The 23,249-nt window shown below is 41.4% G+C and overlaps 1 protein-coding gene across 1 annotated transcript; it reads left to right on the top strand.

Moving 5' to 3' along the window:
- Nucleotides 1-843: 843 nt before the first annotated feature.
- On the top strand, nt 844-22,381 carry TICAM2 (toll-like receptor adaptor molecule 2). Its single transcript, XM_014942468.1, is given in 4 exon segments — nt 844-948; nt 21,994-22,033; nt 22,036-22,106; nt 22,190-22,381. Coding segments are annotated over 4 exon segments (408 nt in total).
- The last annotated feature ends 868 nt before the right edge of the window (nt 22,382-23,249 follow it).

Here is a 23,249-nt window from a genome sequence, read left to right as displayed (position 1 = left end):
TTGTCATGTGGACAATGCAACATGGAATTTGGCATCCAGAGAAACAACAGACTGCCTATTTAGCTCCAAACAATAGCGTAGTGGGCAAAATTATACTACCTGATTTCAAACAGTAATGATTTAATACAAGAAGCGATCAGCAGATCAGTGAGATGCGAGGCTGAAAAGGGAGTTGCAGTCTGCACTCTGGCTTGTCCTTCTTCCCATGCTCTCCAAATGCTGATAGCCAGGGAGCTGAACTTGTTCCCAGTAGCCACACGTCAGAAAGTAATCACCGCCCTGGAAGAATCATACATTTCCAGGCATAAAGCAGCTCATATACAGGTACTCTTTGGAATATGCAAATTAAAATCATGTAAAATAAAAGCATCCTTGGATGCAGCTTGAGGACCTGTTCCATAACAAGGTCACTTACCTCTTATAGAGCCTCTTCCATCTGCAGAAAGCAGTTTGTAAAGAAAGTGTGCATCATTAGAACTATTTCACCACCAAGGAAATGGAAATCCAGAAAAGTCACTTCAAAAGCTAAGCAAAGTCCTGCACCTGGGATGACACAACCAAAGAACCCAGTACAGCGGGGATCTGTGTGGTGGTGGAGCAGCCTTGCTGAAAGGGAGCTGGAGGCCCTGGTGGACAGCAAGATGAACATGAGTCAGCAGTGTGTCACTGCAGCAATGAAGGCAAATCAGATCCTGGGCTGCATCCACAGGTGCATGACTAGCAGAGATAGAGATCCCACTCTACCCAGCACTTGTCAGGCTGTACCTGGAGTACTGCATCCAGTTCTGGTCCCCACAGTTCAAGAAAGACACTTACAGACTGAAGAAAATCCAAACGAGGGCCATGAAGATGATCAAAGGATTGGAGAACCTGCCCTATAAGGAAAGACTGAAGGACCTGGGTCTCTTCTTCCTGGAGAAGAGGATGCTCAGAGGAGACCTCATCACAGTATGCCAGGGGTAGCTACTTAAGGGCTAGCTACAAAGGGGACAGAGGCTCTCACTTCACAAAGAGCCACAAGCAGAAGACAAGGGGCACTAGGTACAAGTTGCATTGGGTGAAGTTTCAACTTGACATAAGAACGACGTTTTGTGCAGTGAGAACAATCAGTCACTGGAACAACCTCCCAAGGGATATGGTACTGCTGGTGGTTTTCAAGATGGAACTGGACAGAGTGCTAGAGAATCTCATGTAGGTTCTCTTTCCCACAAAAGTTTGGCCCAGATGATCTTTCGAGGTTTTTTTCTATGATTCTGTGACGTATGTGGGGTGTGTTGCCCTGTAGCCCAATACACAACTAATGGAGAGAAGAACAAAGAGAGGTGCAAAAAAATTTAAAACACACCTGAGCAATTTTGATAGACTTGGTGTACATTGTGAATGATGTTCAGAACTGGACAAGCTGGGAGCAAAAAAAAAAAAAAAAGACAGTGTTTTATACATACATGTGGATGCTTGAACAGTTTTGCTACTGGCACAGGGCAAGACTCTCCATATCAAGTGAGTGTCCCAGAAAGGGTTTCCTCACTAATTTTCCTGTTGTTACCATCCCCATTAAAACTGCTACCTCTTCAGGCCAGGCTATAATTTTTCAATAACTTTTTTCTGCTTTTTGTATTAATGATTCCTGTCTAGAAAACAGATCACATTGAACAATGACCAATCTAGAATCTTCACAGTGTGTTTTCTTTAAGACTTTAAATAGAAAGAACATTTGTAGAAAAACTGGGAGAATCAAGGAAGTAGATAAGGTATTCTGACATTAAGTCAATTTCAGAGCAGAGAGGTCCAAAACAGTGTTTTCCTACAATTCCCTGCAAGAAGGTAAAAAAGAAATATCTTGTGTCTTCATTTGGAAAGAATATTGCCAGCTCACAGCTTGCACAACTTTGAAGATAGAAGGAAGATAGTGAATGAGTTAAACACAAGATTATTATAAGAGGTTTGTCTTATGCTGAGTCAATCCAAAATTATTTTCTTGTATCCCCTTTCTTTACAATCAGCAGAAAGGAAAAATTCTTTTTTCAGCTGTTTTCTTCTGGTGTTTCCTGGTTTAGAAAATATTTTCTGGTATATATGGGGTTTTTTTATTTCTCCATTCACACAGTTCCTAAAAAAGGATATTATGGCCTACTACTGAAGTTGCAAGAAAGAACCCAAACAAAACTAACTAACTTTCTTCTTACTTAGTTTTGGTGATCAAGGAGATCTTGTGATCAGGATTTATCTACTCAAGAGAAAAGAACAGCTAAATACAAGCGACTCTAAGAGAGTTGAACCACAGGCAGTTTCCCCGACTCTGCTGGAAACTTTAGGGTTTGCAAATCTAGAAATTGTGTCAAGGAAAATCAAAAGTTTTATAATTTTCTCTATAAAATGCAATACCCTACTTATAAAATAACTAGAAGTGTGTTAGAGTACTAATAATACTAAGTGCACTGCTATATTGGTGCAAGTATTATATTACGAATGCATTGTCAGTTTGCCAGTAGTTCCTGGGATGCACCAGCTGCTTCAGGGACACAGACCCGGCCAGGGCATGAGGAACCGAGCCAAACAGACGGTGTTGCTGAAAGATTTGGTGGTTGGATTCTCACTCATCTAGCAAAGCCTCAGCATTGCTTTTGCAGAGGTGAGGTGTTCATAATGTTTTACTTTTGTGGATTCTGTTTCATGTACCAAGAACAGAGCTTAGATTGTTATCTTGCTTTTTATTGAAGAAATAGGGTCTCCCTCTTTATTTCTTTTCTCCTTTATATAAGAGAAAGTGTAGAATCCGAAGTTTTCCCATATATCAAGTACTGCTGAAAGTCCAATCTATAAATCATAAACTGGGTGGCAGTGGGAGGAGAGCAAACATAAACTGTTCATTTTGCACTTAGAGAACCAGGCTAAAAAGTAGATTATCAAAGGGGAAGGATTAAAATCCTGGAATATGCCCACCACCACCTCTTTTTTCATTGTCCTCCACCATGAAGACCAAACCAATGGTTTGTCACTGAAGCCACCAGCTTTTTTTTTTTTTTTTCCCTATGATTGACTTGCTGTTACAGATTGTATCTTCCCACACAGGACAAAGTGAAAAAAAATTTTAAACAAATAACTCTGTGGGACAGCGGAGCAGTGCAGAGGTACATAGGATGCTGTAGCAGCTTTATCAAGGCTACAGTTGCAATCTGATTATTTTACTCAACACCTGGGATTGCTGCTGAGGACAAAACAGTGTGTCTCTTAAGTTTTTCTTTGTTTAGGCTGCTCAAATTGTATCTAATTTAGCTTATCATTTCAGGCAATTTTCATTTTCAAATTAAGGAAACATTAATATGTTTGTCATAAAATTGGTTCCATTTACATAGCTTTCCACGCATGTGAGTATTGGGAGAGAGAAAAATTTGTTTAGAAATATCCAGCAGAAACTGTTCTTCACCTTTTCTCTCAGGCTGTAAACTTTTGTGGTTCTCAGCTGCCTCTCTGTTACAAAGACAATCAAATTACAACCCCATCTTCCCAACAGCAATTAAGAGGGGTTAGGTAAAAATCTACAGAACTCCGCCCTCGGGCTATTTCTGGAGAATGATCAAAATGCAAAGGTCTTCATGTCTCTGTCTGGCATCTGTGTGTGTGCATGAAGGGGAAAAGGCATCAGAGGAATGAAAAGTGGCTGTGAAAGAGCTTAAGTCTAAGGTCTAAGTTATATATGTCTGGGAGGCTAGTCCTCCTTATGACGTGTCTGGGAAGAGTTTCATAAAAAGAAACATCTTTCATACTCCTTAGAAAAGCAAAATGCCACAGCCTTTGTGGACTGCTGCAGGAAGGGCTTGGTAAGACTCCTTTGTTGCAAGTAGTCCTTGCATGTTATTTAATTTTATGACGTGCACATCTGGTCATCTTGTTAATCCTGAAAATACGCAGGGAAGTTTTCTGCCTCAGGATGATGTCTTTCTCTAGTGAACAAGATGAAAACATCTCTGTAATTTTTTAAATTTATTTTATTTTTTAAAATCTGAGACAAAATAAGATGTTCTACAAATTGACTTTTAAAAATATTTAACTCACATAAAGGTTTAGTGATTTGAAAACCAGTTACTTGCATTCTCCTAGATCAAGACAGGCCTAAACGATGTCCCAGATTTACCACCCTGCCTGTTTGCTTGGGTGGCTTACTGCTGTAAGAGGCAGCTGTCAGCAAAAGCTAGGTGGTTGATCAAAATATTGGTGTATGGGAAGGAGCGACTAGGTATTCCTAATTATGCTAGCCAGGCAGCTGTGACCAGCACAGATGACAGTGTTACAATATTGATAGCAAATCTACTACTTTCCGTTGTTTAAAGCCAGTGCTATGCACAATTATTGCAACAAACCTCTACGTTCTCTTTTGTATTTTTCTCAGGTTAGACAGGAGACAATGCTATGAAAGAGATTTTAAGAAATAGTAGGGCTAGGTGTACCATAAGAATTTGTAAAATAATTGCAATTTCCTCTTAATTCCTGAAAATTCATTATATATTTAATAACATACAAATTGCATTTGTTCTGCGAGGAGCTCTAAAAAGTTCTGTTTAAAATTTCACTTTGCTCTTTTTCTCTGAGGAAACGTTGACATGCAAGCAAGTAAACAAAATCTCACTTTTCCCAATCTGTAGGATCATTCACATTGACTTACAGAGTACACACCTATATTAAACTGAGGGTGAATGCCAGGGGTTCATGGTAAAGTTGGAACAAAACAAAATAGTGCCTTGTGTCATCTTGCGGCAAAAGAGTGGCAAACTTAAATAATGAATTCAGAGTTTATTTTGGCTGATGATAGATCTTCTATTTAGAAAATAAAGACATTACATGAGATTGCTTACCTATCTTTCCATGACAAACAGTTATATGGGGGTTTATTACTGCTTTTATTAAATATTATTTCTTTTCAGTAAAATGCTTCATTGCTTGTAACTGTGGGAGGTCTTGGGAGAGTGGAGGAGTTTTTGACTTGTCATGGAGAGACCTGTTGATCTGATGGAAGTGGGATCCCATGGGATGCCTCTCCCTCCTCCATTGCAGGGGCAGCTCTTTCAGAGACAGCACTCAAGAAGGGGAGGATTGAATGAAATTGGTCCCTTTTGTGGAGTGTTGTTCTGATGAACCGCTCAAGAAAAGCCACAAAATCAAAGACTGTGACCCTTAAAGACAGCTTTTGTTTCAAGGAAGAAATCTGGTGGGTTATGAGGTGCTGCTGGAGTAGGAAAATCAAGATGACCAGTAGGTATCAGTTGTCGGCTTGGAAATGTTGTTATCTTATAAAAATTAGAAATTAACCAAACCCATTAAACTTCTGCATCTATCAACTCACAAACACTGAGATTTGTGAATCTCTAATGAGCTAAAGAAATGTACCATTTCCAAAGTACAACTTTCTCTACCATCTTTGAAAGTTTGGATATGAATCCATGTTTTCTAAATAATTATTAATGAACAGGAGTGTATCATGAGTATTAGATATAGCAACTCATAAACGTTTAGATAAATGATGCCAGGTAAGAGTAACTTCAGTCATCATTTTGAGTAAACTGAATGTAATTAGAATGGATACAGTCCCTTGGGGTATATGTATTTGTTCCAAGTACATATAAGCATAAAGCCAAAATGATTTTTCCATTATTTCAGCATGACATAAGGGAATTATCATGTTTTCTAGGAATTTAGTGCCTGACAAAGACCATCTGGGAGCTACAACCAAAAAAAAAATCAGTAAGAAATAAATTTTCATTAAGAAAAGAAACTTCCTTCTTAACTTTACTAAATAGTGAAGTATTTTCATTTGTCAGTTTGAGGTGAACTGAAGCATTTTGTTGTGAGGTTTGTTTGGTTTGGAGTTTTATTTTGCCTGTACCTGAAATATTTCAACATTTTTTATACTTCATCTCTATTTTATAGTACTGTGGACAATTGTGGGGGTTGTAATAAGTGTCCCTTTCATTTTCAGTTTACTTCTGAAGTACCTGAAGCACCTCCTGATAGAAATATGTAATGCAGCTTTGGAGTCACCTGCTGACTGTGTGTCATGGGAGAGGTAAGTTAATCAGGGAGCTCAGCCTACTGGAAGGAATGAAGAAATAAAAGTACTTGAACTCTAATTGCCATGTTCCTGCTTAACATTTTAAAGAGATACAATTTAAGGTGTTCCAAAATAAAGAAGTTCAGCTCTCAAGCTCATGACAGGATTTTCCATTTTGCTTCATATGAAGTAGTTATTTAATTTTTCGTCTGAAGTTATCAGAATGCTAAAATTCCTGTCCCATGGAAAAGAGTTATGTCTGCTCTTTTCGTGAGGCCCTTGAAAATCTGAACCAATGTCCTTTGCATCGCACACCTTTCCCTACCCCCTTACTTTCTCTTTTCTTTAGACCATACCAAAGTTTTCTTTCTTAAGGTCTGAGGTCTGTCTTCTGCTATTTGGTAATTCTCACTCTGCCCCAGATCTTGACCATCACTATCTCACGGTCTCTACAGCCAAGGCTGTCCTCTATTACCACCTCACCCAACAGCTCCTCCTTGCTACCGCCCAGCAGGTCCAGTTCTGCCTCATCCCTGCTTGGTGCCTCCAGGACCTACACCTCAAAGTTGTCACCAGCACCCTCCAGAAATCTCACCAGCAGACCGTGTCCTGCCACATCTCACTCGCAGCCAATGTGAGGGAGCTTGAAGTCCCCCAGGAGAATGAGGGTGGGTGACCAGAGACTTTTCATGTTCTTTGTTCCCTTCACTGACCTGGAGGTCAGTAACACCCTACTCCCACCCCACTGTGTCACCCCTGTCCCTGCCCTCACCCCCCGCCCTGACCTTCTCAATCTCGCCCACCTTCCACCCATCCCATGGAGGATGCCCACGCACCCCAGCTGCTCCCTCATGTGGAAGAACATGCCTCCTCATCATCCCTGCTGGCCACTGCTGGAGGGCTTCTACCCACATCACAGTCCCACCACATCTTAGTTCTACTGACATGTCATCTGGCTGTTCATTCTGCAGTCACCACAGTCCCTTTGATTATGTTACTGCCTCTGCCTCAGCCTTATCCCACTAAAATACTTATAGAAGTGGCTGTCAGGAAGCAGCATGTGCCTGTGTGTAGCAAAAATAATTATTCCGCTTCCATTCCTTTTCTGCATCTGCTGCAGACTGGTGGTATCTACTTAAAAGCCTTTTTCTGGAGCAGAACACGGTACATTCTTGTAAGCCATCACACAGAAAAATGTTCTGGACTTGATGAACTCACAACTTTGTCTTCCTCTGATCCATCATAAGCTGCACAGCCACCAGGGGTACAGGAGGTAAAAGATTAATTCTGAAGTGACAAGAGGATTTTGGATCTTTCAGGACCTACACGCCACAGGGTTCATCAGTTTTAATACAATTAAGACACATTTCCAGGCCATGCCTCAGGTGAGGCAGGTGGGGTTTTTTCCATTTCTGACAGCCAGGAGTAAGGCTCATTATCAGTTCTCTCCAAATAGTTATCTCAAAGGTTGAATTACCCTTTGAAGAACTATTTAGGATTATAAAACCAGAATTAAAAATAGAGAAAAAAATTAAAACTGTTGTTTAAATGCCAGTGTTCCCCACGAATTATTCAACAATGAAAAATCTAATGAACCAATTGAAATAACACAAATTATTATTATCTAACACTATTGATTAGGACAGCCAATAATTCTCATGTATATAATCTATATTAGATTTTTTAATTGTTTTTATTATAGGTTCATAGAAAGTCTTTAGGTCTCAGAACAGGCATTTCAAGGGCAGGTTCTGAGCTGGAAGAATCATAATTAGCTTTCATTTGTATATTGGAAAACTTTGTGACGCCTGGTGACTGAAGTGAAAAGAGCCAGACAGGTACCTGAAAAAATTCTCAGAGAAGGAACTTAGCAAGGAAAAGCAGCTCAATACAGTAATGTAACTCTTTTTAACTGAAGGCAGGAAGAAACAGGTTGGCTTTAGGAGGACCAATAGCCTTAGATATGTGGGAACTTCCTAGGTGTCTGAAATGGACCATGAGCTTCATAGGGCCTTTTAGAAGTGCTGAGCTGCTTATAACATGACATGTAGGTTTAAGCTCCCTTGTTCTGCGTATTTCTTTACGGTTTGTTTGCATTAATCATTGTATAGCCAAAAAAACACCTAACACCACAGTGCATTCAAATCATAAAATCATAGAATACCTCATATTGAAAGGGACCCACAAGGACTACCGAGTCCAACTCCCAAACAGTTCTTCAAAGCTACAACTAGACTCTTTAAAGACAGATAAGTTTTGAGAAATTTCACCATCAGAAGAACTGAACAGTCAAAAGATAAGTGTTGTATGCTAGTTCCTTTTCTTTTATTGGATAAAGCTGCTGTCTTAGGAAATGAATGAAACTAGCCCTATCTATTACTTGCTCTCAAAAACACTGATCTCCCACCAATCTGAAACCAGGGTCCTAACTAACGCCCCTGTGACACCTCACCATGCACCTCATCTCACCAGAATCACATTCTGTTTGTGAGCGGCACTCTCTGAAACAGTGGTGCATTTTGATGTACATAGGATATTTTTGATTTTTTTTTTTTTGCTTGCTGTGGGAATCCAGTAACCACAGGGTGTGTGTGTATTTTTGTGTCACCTAGACAGGCTCTCATTCACATCAGGATGTCATGTGCATGTTCCACATTAGGAGCTCTACAATCACCTTAAGGCGTATGACCCTTAAGGAGTGTGTGCATCACACCTCCCTTCAACAAACAAAACAAAAGAAAAAAAAGCCAGATCATAAATTATTTGGAAATGTAAGACTTAAAAAACAACGAGGGAAAAAAAAACCCAAGCTCTTTTAAGGGACTTACCTGGAACTTCAGACAGCCAGACAGAAGTCAGGTCTTGTATGACCAAAAGCACATTTGCGCTGCTAATAGTGCTGAGACCCTGAGCCAAACATTAGCTTTTGGGTCCACCTGTGGCTTGCCAGGTGAGGACAGGAAGCAAAAGTTTAATGACTATGCAACATTTTCCCCATATTAATAATCTGCGTCTCTTGTCTGTCTTGTAGTGTTTATGATACAATGCCGACAATGAGGGGAGTTAAAGGAATGTTTTTTTGTATAGCTATCAAAACAATTTTTGCAAAGGTTTTTCTCAAGTGTAACTTAGCATCTAAATGTCTACGTGGGTGGTAAGATAGCTGGGAAAACAGCCTCCCCTCTGTGACTGTAATTATTCAGTGCTTTGCAGATTTGCATTTCTTGCCCTTTCAGTAGCTTGCCTGATGAGGAAGGTTGGCTGTTCAGCTGAAAGAAGCCTTAGGCAGAGTTCCGTGTGATATGTTTAGAAAATGACTACAAGGACACTAAAAAATAAAATTTAAGAAGTGTTAGCTCAGGCTCAGGTGAATCTGGATTTCGTTATTACAACATTTGCCAATTAGAGTAACAGGGAGTGAGAGTGTAAGGGAAGAGAATATGCAAGAATGAAAAGAACAGATATTTTACAATAACTGGCTGTTGTAGGGGCATCGTATCCTTGAGACATATGGTTATGTTCAAACCCAAGAATATGTCCCGAGAAAAAAAAGTATTCATTTTTAATGCCTCAATTACACAGCTGAATCAAAGCCTACAAACACTAGAGACATAGACTTGGCCTCTGATCAAAAGAAAAATGAATTCAAAGGCTTAAATTCCATGTGAAACCCCACAGGTTTTGAGGGGCAAAGATCACCTTCCTAGGAAAACTGGATCAGCTACTATCAACACTCCCTCCCTCCATATCATATTCCCATGAATATTACAGATTTGGGGCAGAAACGGTCATGTCAGGAAGGGCCTTGAGCTTGTTGGTATGGAGTAGTTCAGTGTTCATCTTTAAACCCCACCTGGACAAAGCCCAAGCCCTTCCTCTGCCTATCTTGTTAGAGGAGGGAGAGATTGATTTGTCCCAGCCAGCATCCTTAGAGTAAAGCCTGGTCCCATGCAGTAACCCAGAGATTACAGACCTTTCTTGGTTGGGAAAGGCATTGCCAGAAGGACTCAGCTCCTTCTCCCAAAGTGAAGAGAAATTATTTAAACTCTCCCTCTGAAGCTGTCCTGTTGTGCAGTGCTTTTTCCTCTTAATATACTTACCCCCAAAATTAAAATATCCACTCCTGCAGCCAAAGTCATTGTTTGCTCTAGTGCTCAGCAAGACATGCAGGATTAATTAACACTTCATGGCAAGCCTGAAATCCTGTAAGACTGCTGCCAGCATAGTACTGATGGGGAAAATAAACAACCTAAGTAATTCTACTCAACAAACCATTGACAAGAAAATTATGGTATCGATACTCAGCTTTCTCTTGCAGCAGAACATTCATATTTAATATAAATACTTCTTTTAATCAACACAATCAAATTGACTGTGCAGTATTAACTTTCAGTGCTTGGTGGTTTTTTTTACAGCAAACACTACACTTTGATCCAAATAGCAGTAGATCAGATATAATGATATAAGATTTTATCACAAGATGGAGGAAACCTGACCTGTTTTTTTTAAGTTGGTAAATCACCTAAACATATGTCACTGTACATTGATTAAGCTTGTACCACTGGAATTCTGACTAAGGATGTGCTTAACTGCTTTGAATTGAGGCCTTAACTTGTGAATAAATGTCTAATAAAATGTGAGAGATGAATTCTCCATTATGACGCTAAGCTTTGACTTTCCATAATAATTTTACACTCTCTGACCTGTCCAAGAATAGCCAAATTGTTGTGATATTTTTAGGAAAAGGAACAAATCTGATGAGTGTTTTGGAGATTGCTGATAGCTTGATTTGAAAGCAGTAGAAGATAATAATCTCTTTCATAAGAATGTAACTGGCTCCATTCGTTTTTGAATGATCATTGAAAGCTTCTCAGAATCCTTCCTTAGTACTGTGTGTTAGGACACCAAGACACTTTTATAGTAATTTACACTATTGTTTAGAATAATAAATAGGAATATGATTTATTGCAAGAATGGTAAGTCTAGGAAGTTTCATTTGAGATGCCCCATTAGTCTTTTTATTTTTTGCTCCATCTCATGTGTTAACAGAAAGTAATATAAGTTAGCTCAGAAAATTAAGTTATCCATATAGATATTAACTGGTTTAGTAAATGCAAGAGCAGTGCAGAATAATAATAGTGATGAACCAACAACAACATCAAAAACCCAGACAGGAATAATTTTACCACTTTGGTCACTAACTACCTGAGAAGAGTTTTGTCTAATTAAAACTTCATCCAAAATATTCATTAATTGGCAAGAGTTACAAAACACAGTGGCAGAATCTAGTTTAAAAGAAAACAGCAAATTACACACAGTGTTGTAAAAATTTTCCCCTAATTAACTGTTCTATAGAAAAAGGACTTAAATTTAAGCAAGGACTAAAATTTTATTTACCTGGCCTAACTCATTAGGTGGTAATTAGTGAAAGTGGTTACTTTTAAGATGTGTGTATATCCTGAGCACCAAGGGGCTCCTGAAACACATTGAAAATATAACATTACCTTGATCATTGCCTTCCACATTACTGGTTACTACATAAGGAAGCCCACTTACTGGGAAGCTTTCTGTAAATTTCAGCTTTGTACACAGTGTCAGTTTGTTCAGTCCAAACTGCTGCAGCTGCAACACACCTCCTGTTTCACCTTCTGAGCAAGACAGGAGGTGGTCCTACAGGATCAGTGCTTAAACTATATGAGAACTGAGAAACCTGGACTTCCTAGGGAGAACTGTGAAGCTGACTGCCATAGACTTCAGACCTGTAAGGAGGTGGGCTTCAAGGCAAGGCATGCTTCCTTGGGATCTCAGTTCTCAGCAGCTGTGGGACTGAGAAGAGCATCAGTTCCACTGGGCAGCAGCACCACCACCTGTGGGATCACAATGAAGAGAAACACAAAGTCTGTATGTACGTGTACATCACACCACCTAATACAACAGCCTGCTGGAGGCCTGCAGCAGGTCAGAAAGTCTTTAATTTATTTGGTGGCACAACGACAGCCCACTGGAGCCTCTTCCTGCCAGTCATAACCTGGCGCTGGTATTCTCTACTGGTGGAAATACCCCCTGTGTAAATTAATGACCTGCTTCAGCACACACAAAAGGTGTTCCATTAGGAGCTGGGCTCCCCTGGCAGGGAAGGGAGTGGAAGCAAATTCTGCAGAGCACATTTGTCAGAGATCTCGCCTGTCCCAGGCACCCACCTGGCACCTGCAGGCAGCAGTTGTAACACCTTCATTTCCTTTCACTTCCTAACGTCTTTACTGCAGAGAGATGGCCTGGTCCAATACTCTTTTAGGTAGTCCACACGAGGTGAATTTCATGTTTTAATACCAAATTTACTTATTAGAAGATATTTGACAGTACATGGGGTTTTGATTGAGAAGAGTGGTACAGCAAAGCACTGAAATCACAACACAACACAATGTAGCAGTTGCAATACACAACTGATCCACAATACAAACAGGATTCCCATTACCAGTCCCCGTATGCTCTGGTGTCGTGATGCTGGGTGTCCCCAGGCACTGGGAAGGCATAGGTGAGTTGAAGCCAGCTCAAGCCCATTGCTTTCTTCAATGTCCTTTTTGTTGGCTGTTTGGTGTTTGTGTTGTATGTTGGGCTGAGCCACATGTGCACTCCCCTTATGTTGGGGTGATTGGCTCAGGAATATTATACTTTCTATTGCTTATTTAGGCTATTTACATAAACAGTTGACCCTCTCAATTGCCATTTATTGACAACAAAATCTCCCTGTTGATCCCCTTGGTGTTAAGATCCTTTACATCCTTTACAACAGCTGTGACCAATTCCTAGGTTTCTTTCTGACCCTCGTAAGCACATCATCTTTGTCTGTCTTCTCTGAGCTTTCTCCCCTTTTGGGGTTTGTAGACCAGTCTCAGCTAAGAACAGCACAATAATAAGTGCAGGCTACCTTCAGGACTATCATCATGCCATCATGATGTAAAGGCCTAGTGAGTGTCAGGGACATTTTGGGGTGTTTCATGCCTGATGGGACCAGTTGCATGGTCTGCCTCAGGCTTCCAATGTCCAGATGTGCAGTCCTTGCTCTCTGGAGGCTGTTGGAGAGGCACCCTTGGACATTCCGAGGAGCTGCTAATCCCATGGGAATGGAAATGCTGCACTTTCTCCTTTCCTGCAGACACAGCTCCAGCCTTCAGTGCCGGCTAGCAGGCTTGGGAGCAATGCTGGTGAGAATTTTGCCATCTCGTGGCTGTTCACAGGGAAAACAGTTCTGGGCATTCATGAACACTCAGCTGCCCAGAAGGAAAAAGCCCACAGAATGGACAAGGTTGGTTGTGGAAATTGAGACAAGGTCTGCAGCAGTCAGAGCAACCCAAACTCTACAGAGACCACCATCTGCCCATCTGCAGCTCTGGCATGTTCTCTGCATGCCCATGGTAGCATCTCAAATGAAGACCAAGAAGCTGAAAGTTATGTATTTGTGGGGTAGTGTAGCTAATGTGGGATACGCTAAAAAAACCCAAACCCAATTGAATGGCCTGAGCCTCCTGCTGAACTTCTTTCCCAGAGGAGCTGTCACTGCCTGCCTGAGAGGGTCTTCTCCCCAGCCTTTGGCTTCCTGCTCCCAGTGTGTGCCCATCTGCCCCGCTGCTGTGAGGAGAAAGAGGATAGGACTCAGCACCCACCTATTTCCACAGATCTGAGACATGCTGCGATGGAGATCATAGAGGAGGAATGTCAGGAGCAAGATCCCACTGGCAATGGCCCTTGTGTCTCTCCAGAGACAGAAAGAATCCATAAATTAAAAAATTATACAAATATATATATATATATATATATATATAATCCAGGATGTGATGCCACGAAGATTATCAGAGGGCTGGAGCACCTCTCCTATGAGGACAGGCTGAGTGAGTTGGGTTTGTTCAGCCTGGAGAAGAGAAGGCTCCAGGGAGACCTTTGTTGTGGCCTTTTAGTACCTAAAGGGGCCTTATAAGAAAGATGGGGACAGGCTTAGTAGCAGGGCCTGTTGCAATGGGACAACGGGTAGTTGTTTAAGACGAAAAGAGGGTAGATATAGACTATATATAAGGAAGAAATTTTTTACATTGAGTGTGGTGAAACACTGGAACAGGTTGCACAGATAGGTGGTAGATGCCCCATCCCTGGAAACATCCAAGGTACAACAACGCTTAACTTCATTATGATCTTTGACGAATAATGTGATGCCCTCTCCTGGCAGAACATGCTATCACAGCACATTATATAGTTCGTTATTCCCCTCCTGACTCTTGTAATGCCTTTTTAGCAATCAAGGGACATCTAATATAGTGCTTCCTCAAAGGTATTATGGACTTTTTTCCCTGGTATTAGTGGTTTTGAACAGTTTGTAAGAAGAAAAATTCAGTCAGTCTGAAGTTCTTTACTAGTTTTTGCAATGTAAATCAGATGAATATTGGTTTCAGTAGCATAGATTCATCTTTAATTGATGACTTTACACTTTTTCCCTTCAGGCACTTGCTGATTTTTTTTCCTTCTGCCTTATCTCACACCCTGGTCTCTTAGACTTTTATATTTACTCTGGAGAATGTCACTTGCAAACTGTCATGTTGAAATCACCATCCAGCTTCGGAAACTTCCAGGGGGAGCAACGGAAGTTGCAGAGATCAGTCAAGTGGGAAATTATGCCCTAAGTATACAATGTCATGGAGGAAGGGCGCTGCCTGACCCTGTGGAGTGGGGACACCTTCATTGCAAACTGGCCATGGCACTGAGCCCATGCTGAGGAGCAGGGGTGCCTCAATAAACATGTCATTACCCTGCAGGCACCTAAGGGCACATTTCAGGGTGGGGGAAGGCACGTTAGGAGCCCTAAAACACTGTTGCCAGCTGATACTCTTTTTAACAAAATTCACAGCCTTTGGGCCCCAAATAGTCAAATTGTCTTTGGGAACAGGGAGGCTTGGTGTAGCCAGCATCACCTGGGTTGGGTCAGCGACTTGATTCAGGCATGACATTCATACTATCTGTTGTGTCTCCCTATAGTTCTCAATTTTAGGGCTTCTAAAATAGCTGCTTTGGCCTTGATGCACCAGTATATGCGTTGGTTTTAGCATTGGTGGATGTGTTGCAAAACCTGTTTTTCAAAGTGTCTTGCACAGAATGATGTAGAACTTCAGGATTTACTACAAACAGAAACACACATCACTACCCTGCCACACTTAAAAATATTTTAATCCCGGAGGTGAATGTAGAGGGAAAACTAAGCCCCTGATTTGATGCCTTGCAATTCAGAGGGTGTCAAAACCTTCTTTACTTCTATGTATGAATACTATTATATAGATGTATATAGGCAGCTGTGATGGAGTCTTCATGAATGCTAAAGTCATTAGTAATTGCAGTGGTTTTGAATTTCTTCTTAACATTGACACCTTAAGTTGAAAATGGAAGGAAATAGTGATGGATTTTAAAAATAATATAAAATGCAAAAATATTGCCTGAAGAACGCACAGAGAATGATGTCTGTGTGTTTAATGCTTTACTGTGGGACCAGAAAGCTGCAGAACTATCTGTACATGTGCTAGAAGGCTGGATGATTGAGATGGCAATGTGAGAAATAGAAGCAGCAGAACTCATAGACCAAAAACATTTGTGCTTAAATGTAATGTAGACAGACTAAGGTCCACAACTTTCCACAGGTTTATTAAAATAGTTACTCAAGTACCTGCAGTCTCTCATACTAGATGGTTTATGTGGGAATGTGCTGATCCAAGTGAAATGTACACAACAAATATTGGCCACACTTTTGTAATGAAAAAATGTAGTATTGCCTTTTTGCCCTCTACAAAACAGTGCTCTCTTTTGTTTTCAAAAGCATCAAATATAGTCCAGGCCAGTACTGAGGGAATGACATAATGTTGGATTGACCCTGGTTTGCTTATTTAGAAGGCTGTAATGTTGTAAAATCTGGCATCTGAGAAAAGAGGAAATTACCATAATCCTTCATGGAAGCAGGCTGCATTATTGTGCTGTGCCTGCAAAAGCATAGCTCCAAAGGAGTGCATTCTAATCACATAAAACCTCATTTTCATCTTGGACAAAATTGTTGTGTTTCCAACCAACATTGACACGGCTTTATGGATTTTTATTCCTGCTCTTTCTTTTCAGTTATGAACCTCTGTACAGTCTCGCTATACTTTACTTGAAGCCTGTGTAGCCATCATTTCTTAAACTTCAAAAGCCCCATGTCATTGTCTCACTGAGGACACATATGGGTTGCATTTCTTCCGTATTTCTTCTCAGCCCCAGCAGGGAACACAGATTAGTCTAACTCCCGGTGCATCTTTAACCACATTAAGAGTTAGTACAACCACAGGGTGCCTGTAATGACAGAAGCAGTCCTTCCAAAATGAAGAACGACCAGATTTGGAGCCCAGTTCCCAGCACCTTCCAGGGCTGGTGCTGTGGGAGCTGATGGATCACTGGATGAGCTATCCGTGTTTCAAGTGTGAATGCGAATGAACCAGGGTCAAGCTGAAGTAACTGCCAACAGAACGATTTGGGGAGGGGGTTCTGTGGCTTGCATGGCCAGTAGCTGTGCCCCTCTCTGGTGAGCACAGCGTTAACACATAGGTGAGGAACCCTATAGGGCATGACACACACGTATCACACGGTGGAGCTGCTGTTCAGGAAATAGGAAACGTCTTGCAGAAATGGCAAGGAAAAGAGTGACACCCACCACTGTGCAAATGCATTAGTTAGGGTGTGTGTGGTACGTGTGTCTAGACGTGGGCTCTCTGGTGATGCAGGAACGGCTCATCCATCTTCTACTTATGCCATGGCTGATAAGTCAGGTAGTGGGTTTTTCCTGTGCTGTGTCTGTGCAGCTGGTATGCATTCCTCTTCACAGCAGATGTTTCAAGTTAGCATCAAAGAGATGATAAGTGGGCCCTGGGTATGGTGTGGAAGAGCAGCAAAATTGCCAAGGAAAGAAAGCTTTATGAGTAAGTTCATAAACTGGAAGCACTGAAACGATATAGAAAATAGCTTTTTGATTTCAGTTTGTAAGCGCAAGTTGACAGAATTAGAGTCACAGCTTTGTTCTTGGTGAACTCATCCATTTCTTGGTGCTATGTTCCTAAGCAAACATCAAAGATAAAACAGCTAAAAGACAATCTCATTAGTGAAATGAACTATGCCATTATTATTAAATCAGGTTGTTGCCTTCTGTCTTTGTCAGAATGGTATTTCATCATAACCAGGATGGTATAAGGACAAAGAAGGAACAGGGATTGCTGGAAGATGTAATACACTTTATTAAATAACTGGTATAACAGGCAGAAATGGACAAACTTTAAGTCACTCAAGCCTTTCTTCAGATTTCCAGGTTTGAGGACCCAAAATTTTCTCTGATTTTTCCAACTATATCAGTTTGTCTAATAATGTCTGCCAACAAACCACTTCCTGCTTTGTTAGAGTTGGTATTGGTTTATCAGGGCAAAGAAGGAGCCCTGACTTCCAGCAGACCTGCCAACTGACAGCCCTCTCTGGGTTGAATCAATTTAATTAAAGATTGCCAAAACAGCATGGAAGGCTCTTAGACACATTAATGTATTGTAAATGACCATTGTAGAAAAATGTACTACCTGTCATATATCATTTCATATGTATATTGCTTTATCAATAAATACTGTTTAAAAAGGCACTTCTGTAGTCGATGGCTGTGATTTCTTAAACACTGCATGCATTTTTGTGACAAAATTTTTAATGCAAGTGTGCTACTCTAAACAATTTCACTTTTGTTTGGTTTTACTTTTCTCACTGTAATCACGAGCCATTGAACACCTCTTGTTTTCGATCGTCTAGATGAATTAAATAAAAATCTTGACCAGAAACAAGTTCTTTAAAGCACTTTTCTCACCACAGACCACATGGATAATACTACTTTGAGGCAGGTATGCATACTCCAGTCACCATGTAAACTGAGAACCTTTTCACTGCTTATGGTCCGATTCCCACTTCCCATACATGTCTCTTCAACTCAACTGGGGAACATATTTTGAACTTTGTTTATCCAAGGCTTTGTATTATTACCCAGATATTCAGCATTTAACTGGATTCGGCATGTTTTTGCCACATCCATTGAAGGAGGATTAATGCATTATGCAGCACGCTATATCATATATTGACTTTGCTTTTTTGTGATTTTGGTGGAATTTGGTGACATCCATCTTGCTAAGAGATATTAGTTGGTTAGCTTAAATAAGTAAATTTTAATTATAATAAATTACTTAGGATTATAACATGGTGTGATTTATGCTGTGTGCTTAGCTTTACTTAGCATGAGCTGCTAGATTTCCTGAAGCCTTTAGGATGCAATGGAATGAATTTTCTCAGTACTTTTCCTATCAGTTGGTACAGTGCTGAGCTTAGTCTTTTAGTATGAGGGAAATATTGATAACGCACTGATGTTTTGGTAGTGTTTTCCCAAAGTCTAGGACTTTTCCGTTCCCCACTGCCAGGGAGTGCAGGTGCATGAGAAGCGTAAACCAGGAGATAAAGAGGTGACAACCCCCAGCAGAGACTGCACATCAACAGGGTTAGAGCAGCCAACGGCCTGCCTGGACACACAAAAATAATCCCAGAAGGTGTTAGAAGACCCCAGACCAAAAATCACCATTGGTCTGAAAGACCCGAAGAGTGCCTGAGGGGCGGGTGTAGAGATCAGAAGGATGTCATTGCCCAGGGATTTCTTTGTTCAAGGTTCCTCTCTGGAGGCGCCCAGCCCAGGCTGACCCTGCTGCTGGACCTTTCAATTAAATTACTTATTTTTATAAGATCTGATGCCTGAGACTCTGCTAGGACGGAGCCTGAAGAAGGAGGGGTCTCACCCATGAGGAACTGTGTGTGTGAGGAGGGGGAAGGGGGACCTGTCAGCTCCCAGGAGTCACTCAATGCAAAGGAATCCTGGTCTGAACAGGGAAAGACTTGGGTGCTCTGTGTCACTCCTTGAGCGGGGCGGTAATGCTCAGGCAGAGGCTTCTCCTTTAAAATTTGCCACAAAGATGTGCCATTATTCACAGGACCCACTTTTCTTTCAGCCTTTCTAACATTGATAATGAAAGGTACATACATGTACACTAGAGATGGAAATCTTTATAGAAGGCAACGTATTGAGGCAATGCTTTGGAAGTCTGCTCAAATATTCTTCTAGGGACTAAAAAGCAGAAATCGGTCTTTTTTATAAAATTGCTTTTATGGGGGAAGAAGGCCAAAGTAGTTGCTGGGTATATAAAATAATGTATAGGAAAGGATAATGTTTGCCTGTGACAAACAGTCTCATCACCCAAATCAGTTCTGGCTCATCTCACACATACCAAGTCTTAGAAAAGACAGGAGATCTGGCTTCTTACAAGCAATTCATTATTTTTCCAATGTGGAAAATGTTTCATTTTTTGCTTTGGTACAAGACTCTTTCTTCCATCCCTAAGTGAGTGTGTTCTGACACTTTTCTCTTCTTGTCAACCTTCATCCTGTATTTTTTCTCCTGGAGGCTGGTCATGCCACCAAGAGAGGGCAGCAACCAAGCACAGAAGCTGCACATGCCTGGCCCTATATTGGGTCACATGGGAATTTAATTTAAGGGATCATTAGCACAGAAGCTCTGTGTTTTATTATAATTACTGCTCAGTGCACTTAGCCCACTGCCACTTTGTTCTTACTGCAAAAGCAAACCTCTGAATTGTTTTCTTTTCTTTGTGTTTTCCTGCAAACAAAAGAAATAAACCCAAACTGCTGCTGAATCATTTGAAGATAAGTTGTGTGCCGCGGAAGCATGGCCAGCCAAACACCAGGTGCTGCTCTGGAGGTTCTGTGTAGAAGGTATAGGTCCCACACCTGCATTTCCACAGCTTTACAGAGGACTAAACGCACGTAACAAACAAGTGTACAGGTGTACTCCATCTTTATGTCCATGTGTAAGACATTTTCATTGTTCATGCTGTCAGCTTCCCACTGCAGGCTGCACTGCCAATAATGTACTGCTCTGCTCTCTAATGGGCAGAGCAGAGTTTTCTCCCAAATCCACCACTCCTGTAAGATCCAGAGTGACCTCCTTCATGTGCAAGACTGCATGATCAGATAACCACGTATCTTTAAAGATACGCTTATTCCAGTATTTATTGACTTGACCCAGACTGAACCTGCTCTAGGAAAAAAAAAACCAAAACAAAACAAAAAACCAAAACGTAACCTGGTTGGTTTTAATACAGTTAATTATTTTTACCCCAAAAGGAGTTGCAGTGTTTCGTCCCCTGCCCTCTAGAGGCAGCTAGTTCTCCTGCTCGTGTTTTTGTTATCACAACATTAAAACACACCATTTACAGCGGACTCTCAGTTAATGAGGAAAATGTTGTGGCCTGATGCAAAATGGAGGTAGAGGGAGGGAGGCTCCGTGTGGGCTTTGTGCTACTGCAGAATAAAAGTGCTGTTGCTCTCTGTGGCTCTCCTCTTCCCACGTCAAATGCGGATTCTGGCTCTTTACCCACTCATTGGAAAACACCTGAAGCTCTGCTGATAAAATGGAATTAATATTTAAGGACAGAAGCGCACTATGGCGGGGAGCCAGTCAGTGCTGTAAGGCCGGGAAGGCAGGGAGCGGTGGGTGACTCCTGCCGCCTGTGCTATACTTAGATTTAACCGGACTAATGCTGGCTTAACCTCGTGTGTAAAAAAAGGAAAAGCCTCTGGGTGCGTCAGGCCCAGCCCCAGCTGTGGGAGAGCTTGATGGGCATCTCCGGGCAGGAGGAACTGGGAGAGCACCGAGCCCACAGGGAAGGTGTCCAGGCCTGGAGAGTCTCATGCCAGAGACCTCTTGGGGTGGCTGAGGGGAACACCCACTGTCCCACCGGTGACCCCACTTCTTCCTCCTCAACCAGGAGGCTGCACAGCAACCGGTGCTTTATGGGGAAGGAGATTAAAGGAGGGGGAGCAGAGGCAACAGGAGCGGTGGGGTCACACCAGGCTCTCTGGGCCCTCTGCCCTTAATGTCCAAGGCCACGTTCTGCCCCAGATGTCATCTGCAACCTGGGCGAGGGCACTGGAGTGCCCAGATCAATTTAAAGGCCAATTCAGTTGCCTAAATTCCCTGGCGGGTGTGAGCCTTGGCTGCACTTTCCTGCTACAGCTAAATGGGTTTGGCAGCTGCTGGAAGTGGCAGGACCCCTTCTGCCCCGCTCTGCCCTCAGGGGTTTGCTCAGGTCCCTAAGCCGGGTTAACAGAAGTAAAAACCCCAGCCCCTCCAACTTCTTTGCACAACGGGGAGATGCTCCTGCAAGTTCAGCTCAAGCTGTGCAAACAGTGATAAAGCAACACAGGAACCACCACAAGAGCTGGACCCCCCTGGATGGACTTGCTGGTGGTGGCGGCTTCTGGGTTCCCATGGGAAGTGGCCAGCCTGCTTGCAGGCTGGAGAGTGCTCAGCATCGAGCTCATCAGCAAAAAGGGCTGGAAATTACAGAACTTGAATATCAGCTTTTCTCTCAGCATTTCTGCCTTCTTTCATCAGCACGAGTAATAGCTTCCTCCTGTCAAACAAGTTTGTTATTTAGAAAAGGCAAGGAATTATTTTCTTACATTATCCTAATACTCAGTAGCTCTTTAGCTTTTTTCTTTCTCTCTCTATTTTTTTTTTTTTTTTTTTTTTTTTTTTTTAATAATGGAGAAAGCAGACATTAGTCACACCAAAGAATCACTTTTTGATGTGTGTGTTTTTTGTAATGGGCACTACTAACTCCAGATGAACCATTCTCGGCAGACAGCAGCAAAAGGCTAACAGCTTGAGTGCAGGTCTAGGAGACTCCAAACCAATTAATAAACTGTGTTGCCTCTCGGCTGAAATCAGAGAGCTCACAAGCGGAGCTCCAGGAGTTTGCAGCAGTAATGAGATTACTGAGGCTGTTCTCTGTAAGTTTGTGACTCTGTGTGCTGACAGTAATGCAGATGAAGCCATCCAAACCTGCTGCAAGATAAATTTTGTGTTAAATCTGGAATAATTTTTGCAGAGATGCCTTGTAGTGAACATGTCTTGGGAAACTTACATGAATGGCCTAGTGATTATTATGCTATTGACAAAATTTTCTGAATGGATCTCAGTATGTGCTTCAGTCTTTCACCTCCCTTCTCAATGCTTTTAAAAACATAAAATACAACTCTGTGGTACCTGTGAGGCCACTGAATAACCCACTTGCCCAGGAGAAGACCTTTTTTTTTGTTCTTAATACACTGTAAGAGAACAGTCCTGGCTTTGCGAAACAAGTGGAGAAAATTTTCCATGAGTCTACATACAGGCAACAGTGAGAGATACAAAGGGAGGAAAGGATGAATCAGAAACTAGAGAACTTGTCACGGTGAAGACAGACCATGTTTAGAGTAAAGCAGAAGTGATATTCCTTGCTCTTGTTTTATAAAGGAAGGGAAACTCTTCTTTTGACAAAACTAATGGTAAAGTTCTCCGCCAAGTATGTTAATTAAGTACTGTTGAGTGTATGCTATGTATATGAATGTATGTATATGAAGGCATGCCTGTCACTGTGTCTGCTTAGAGGTACAAGATACTGCCAAACTGAAACCCTAGCTATGTTTGGTTTTACCATGTGAGCTCTGCCAGGTATGTATTGTTTTCCATTAACAATTACAGCTTTTTACATCTTGTAGATGATACTGAAAAATATTAATAAAAGGGGAATACTTGTCATCACAATTAAATCAATCCATTATGAAAGGCATTCTGTGAAATACGCTGCCACTTCAAGAAACAGACACTTCATAGACACTTTATTTTTGTTACATTTGGGATTTTTTTCTAAAAAGAAAACATTTTCTGATGTGTTTTGTTATTTCAAGAAGCATTTTCTTGGCTCATTCTGAGACTAAACTTTGTTTGGCACATTCTTTAAGGGAAAACATTAGTCAATTATATTGGAGAGAATAGTATGGGAGACTGCCTTCAAGGCAAGTGTTCTGAGCTCAGGCTAGAAAAGGAGAGCCACAAAAATGGCATCAGTTTGAATTACTTGTATTTCATGCAGTTCACATATCCCAGTTCTTAAGCATATTTGAACAGATTTAAGACAGCTCTCCAATGTTCTTTTTTCCTCCTGTACTTGATAGGACTGCTAGCTGTGATTCACTAAGCCAGCTTGCATTAGGTTTCACTATAGTTTTG

This window comes from Calidris pugnax, unplaced genomic scaffold (genome assembly GCF_001431845.1).
Source record: "Calidris pugnax isolate Ruff unplaced genomic scaffold, ASM143184v1 scaffold59, whole genome shotgun sequence".
Classification (NCBI taxonomy): Eukaryota; Metazoa; Chordata; class Aves; order Charadriiformes; family Scolopacidae; genus Calidris; species Calidris pugnax.
The sequence above is the reverse complement of the archived record's forward strand: the minus strand, read 5'-3'. Positions and strand labels throughout refer to the sequence as shown.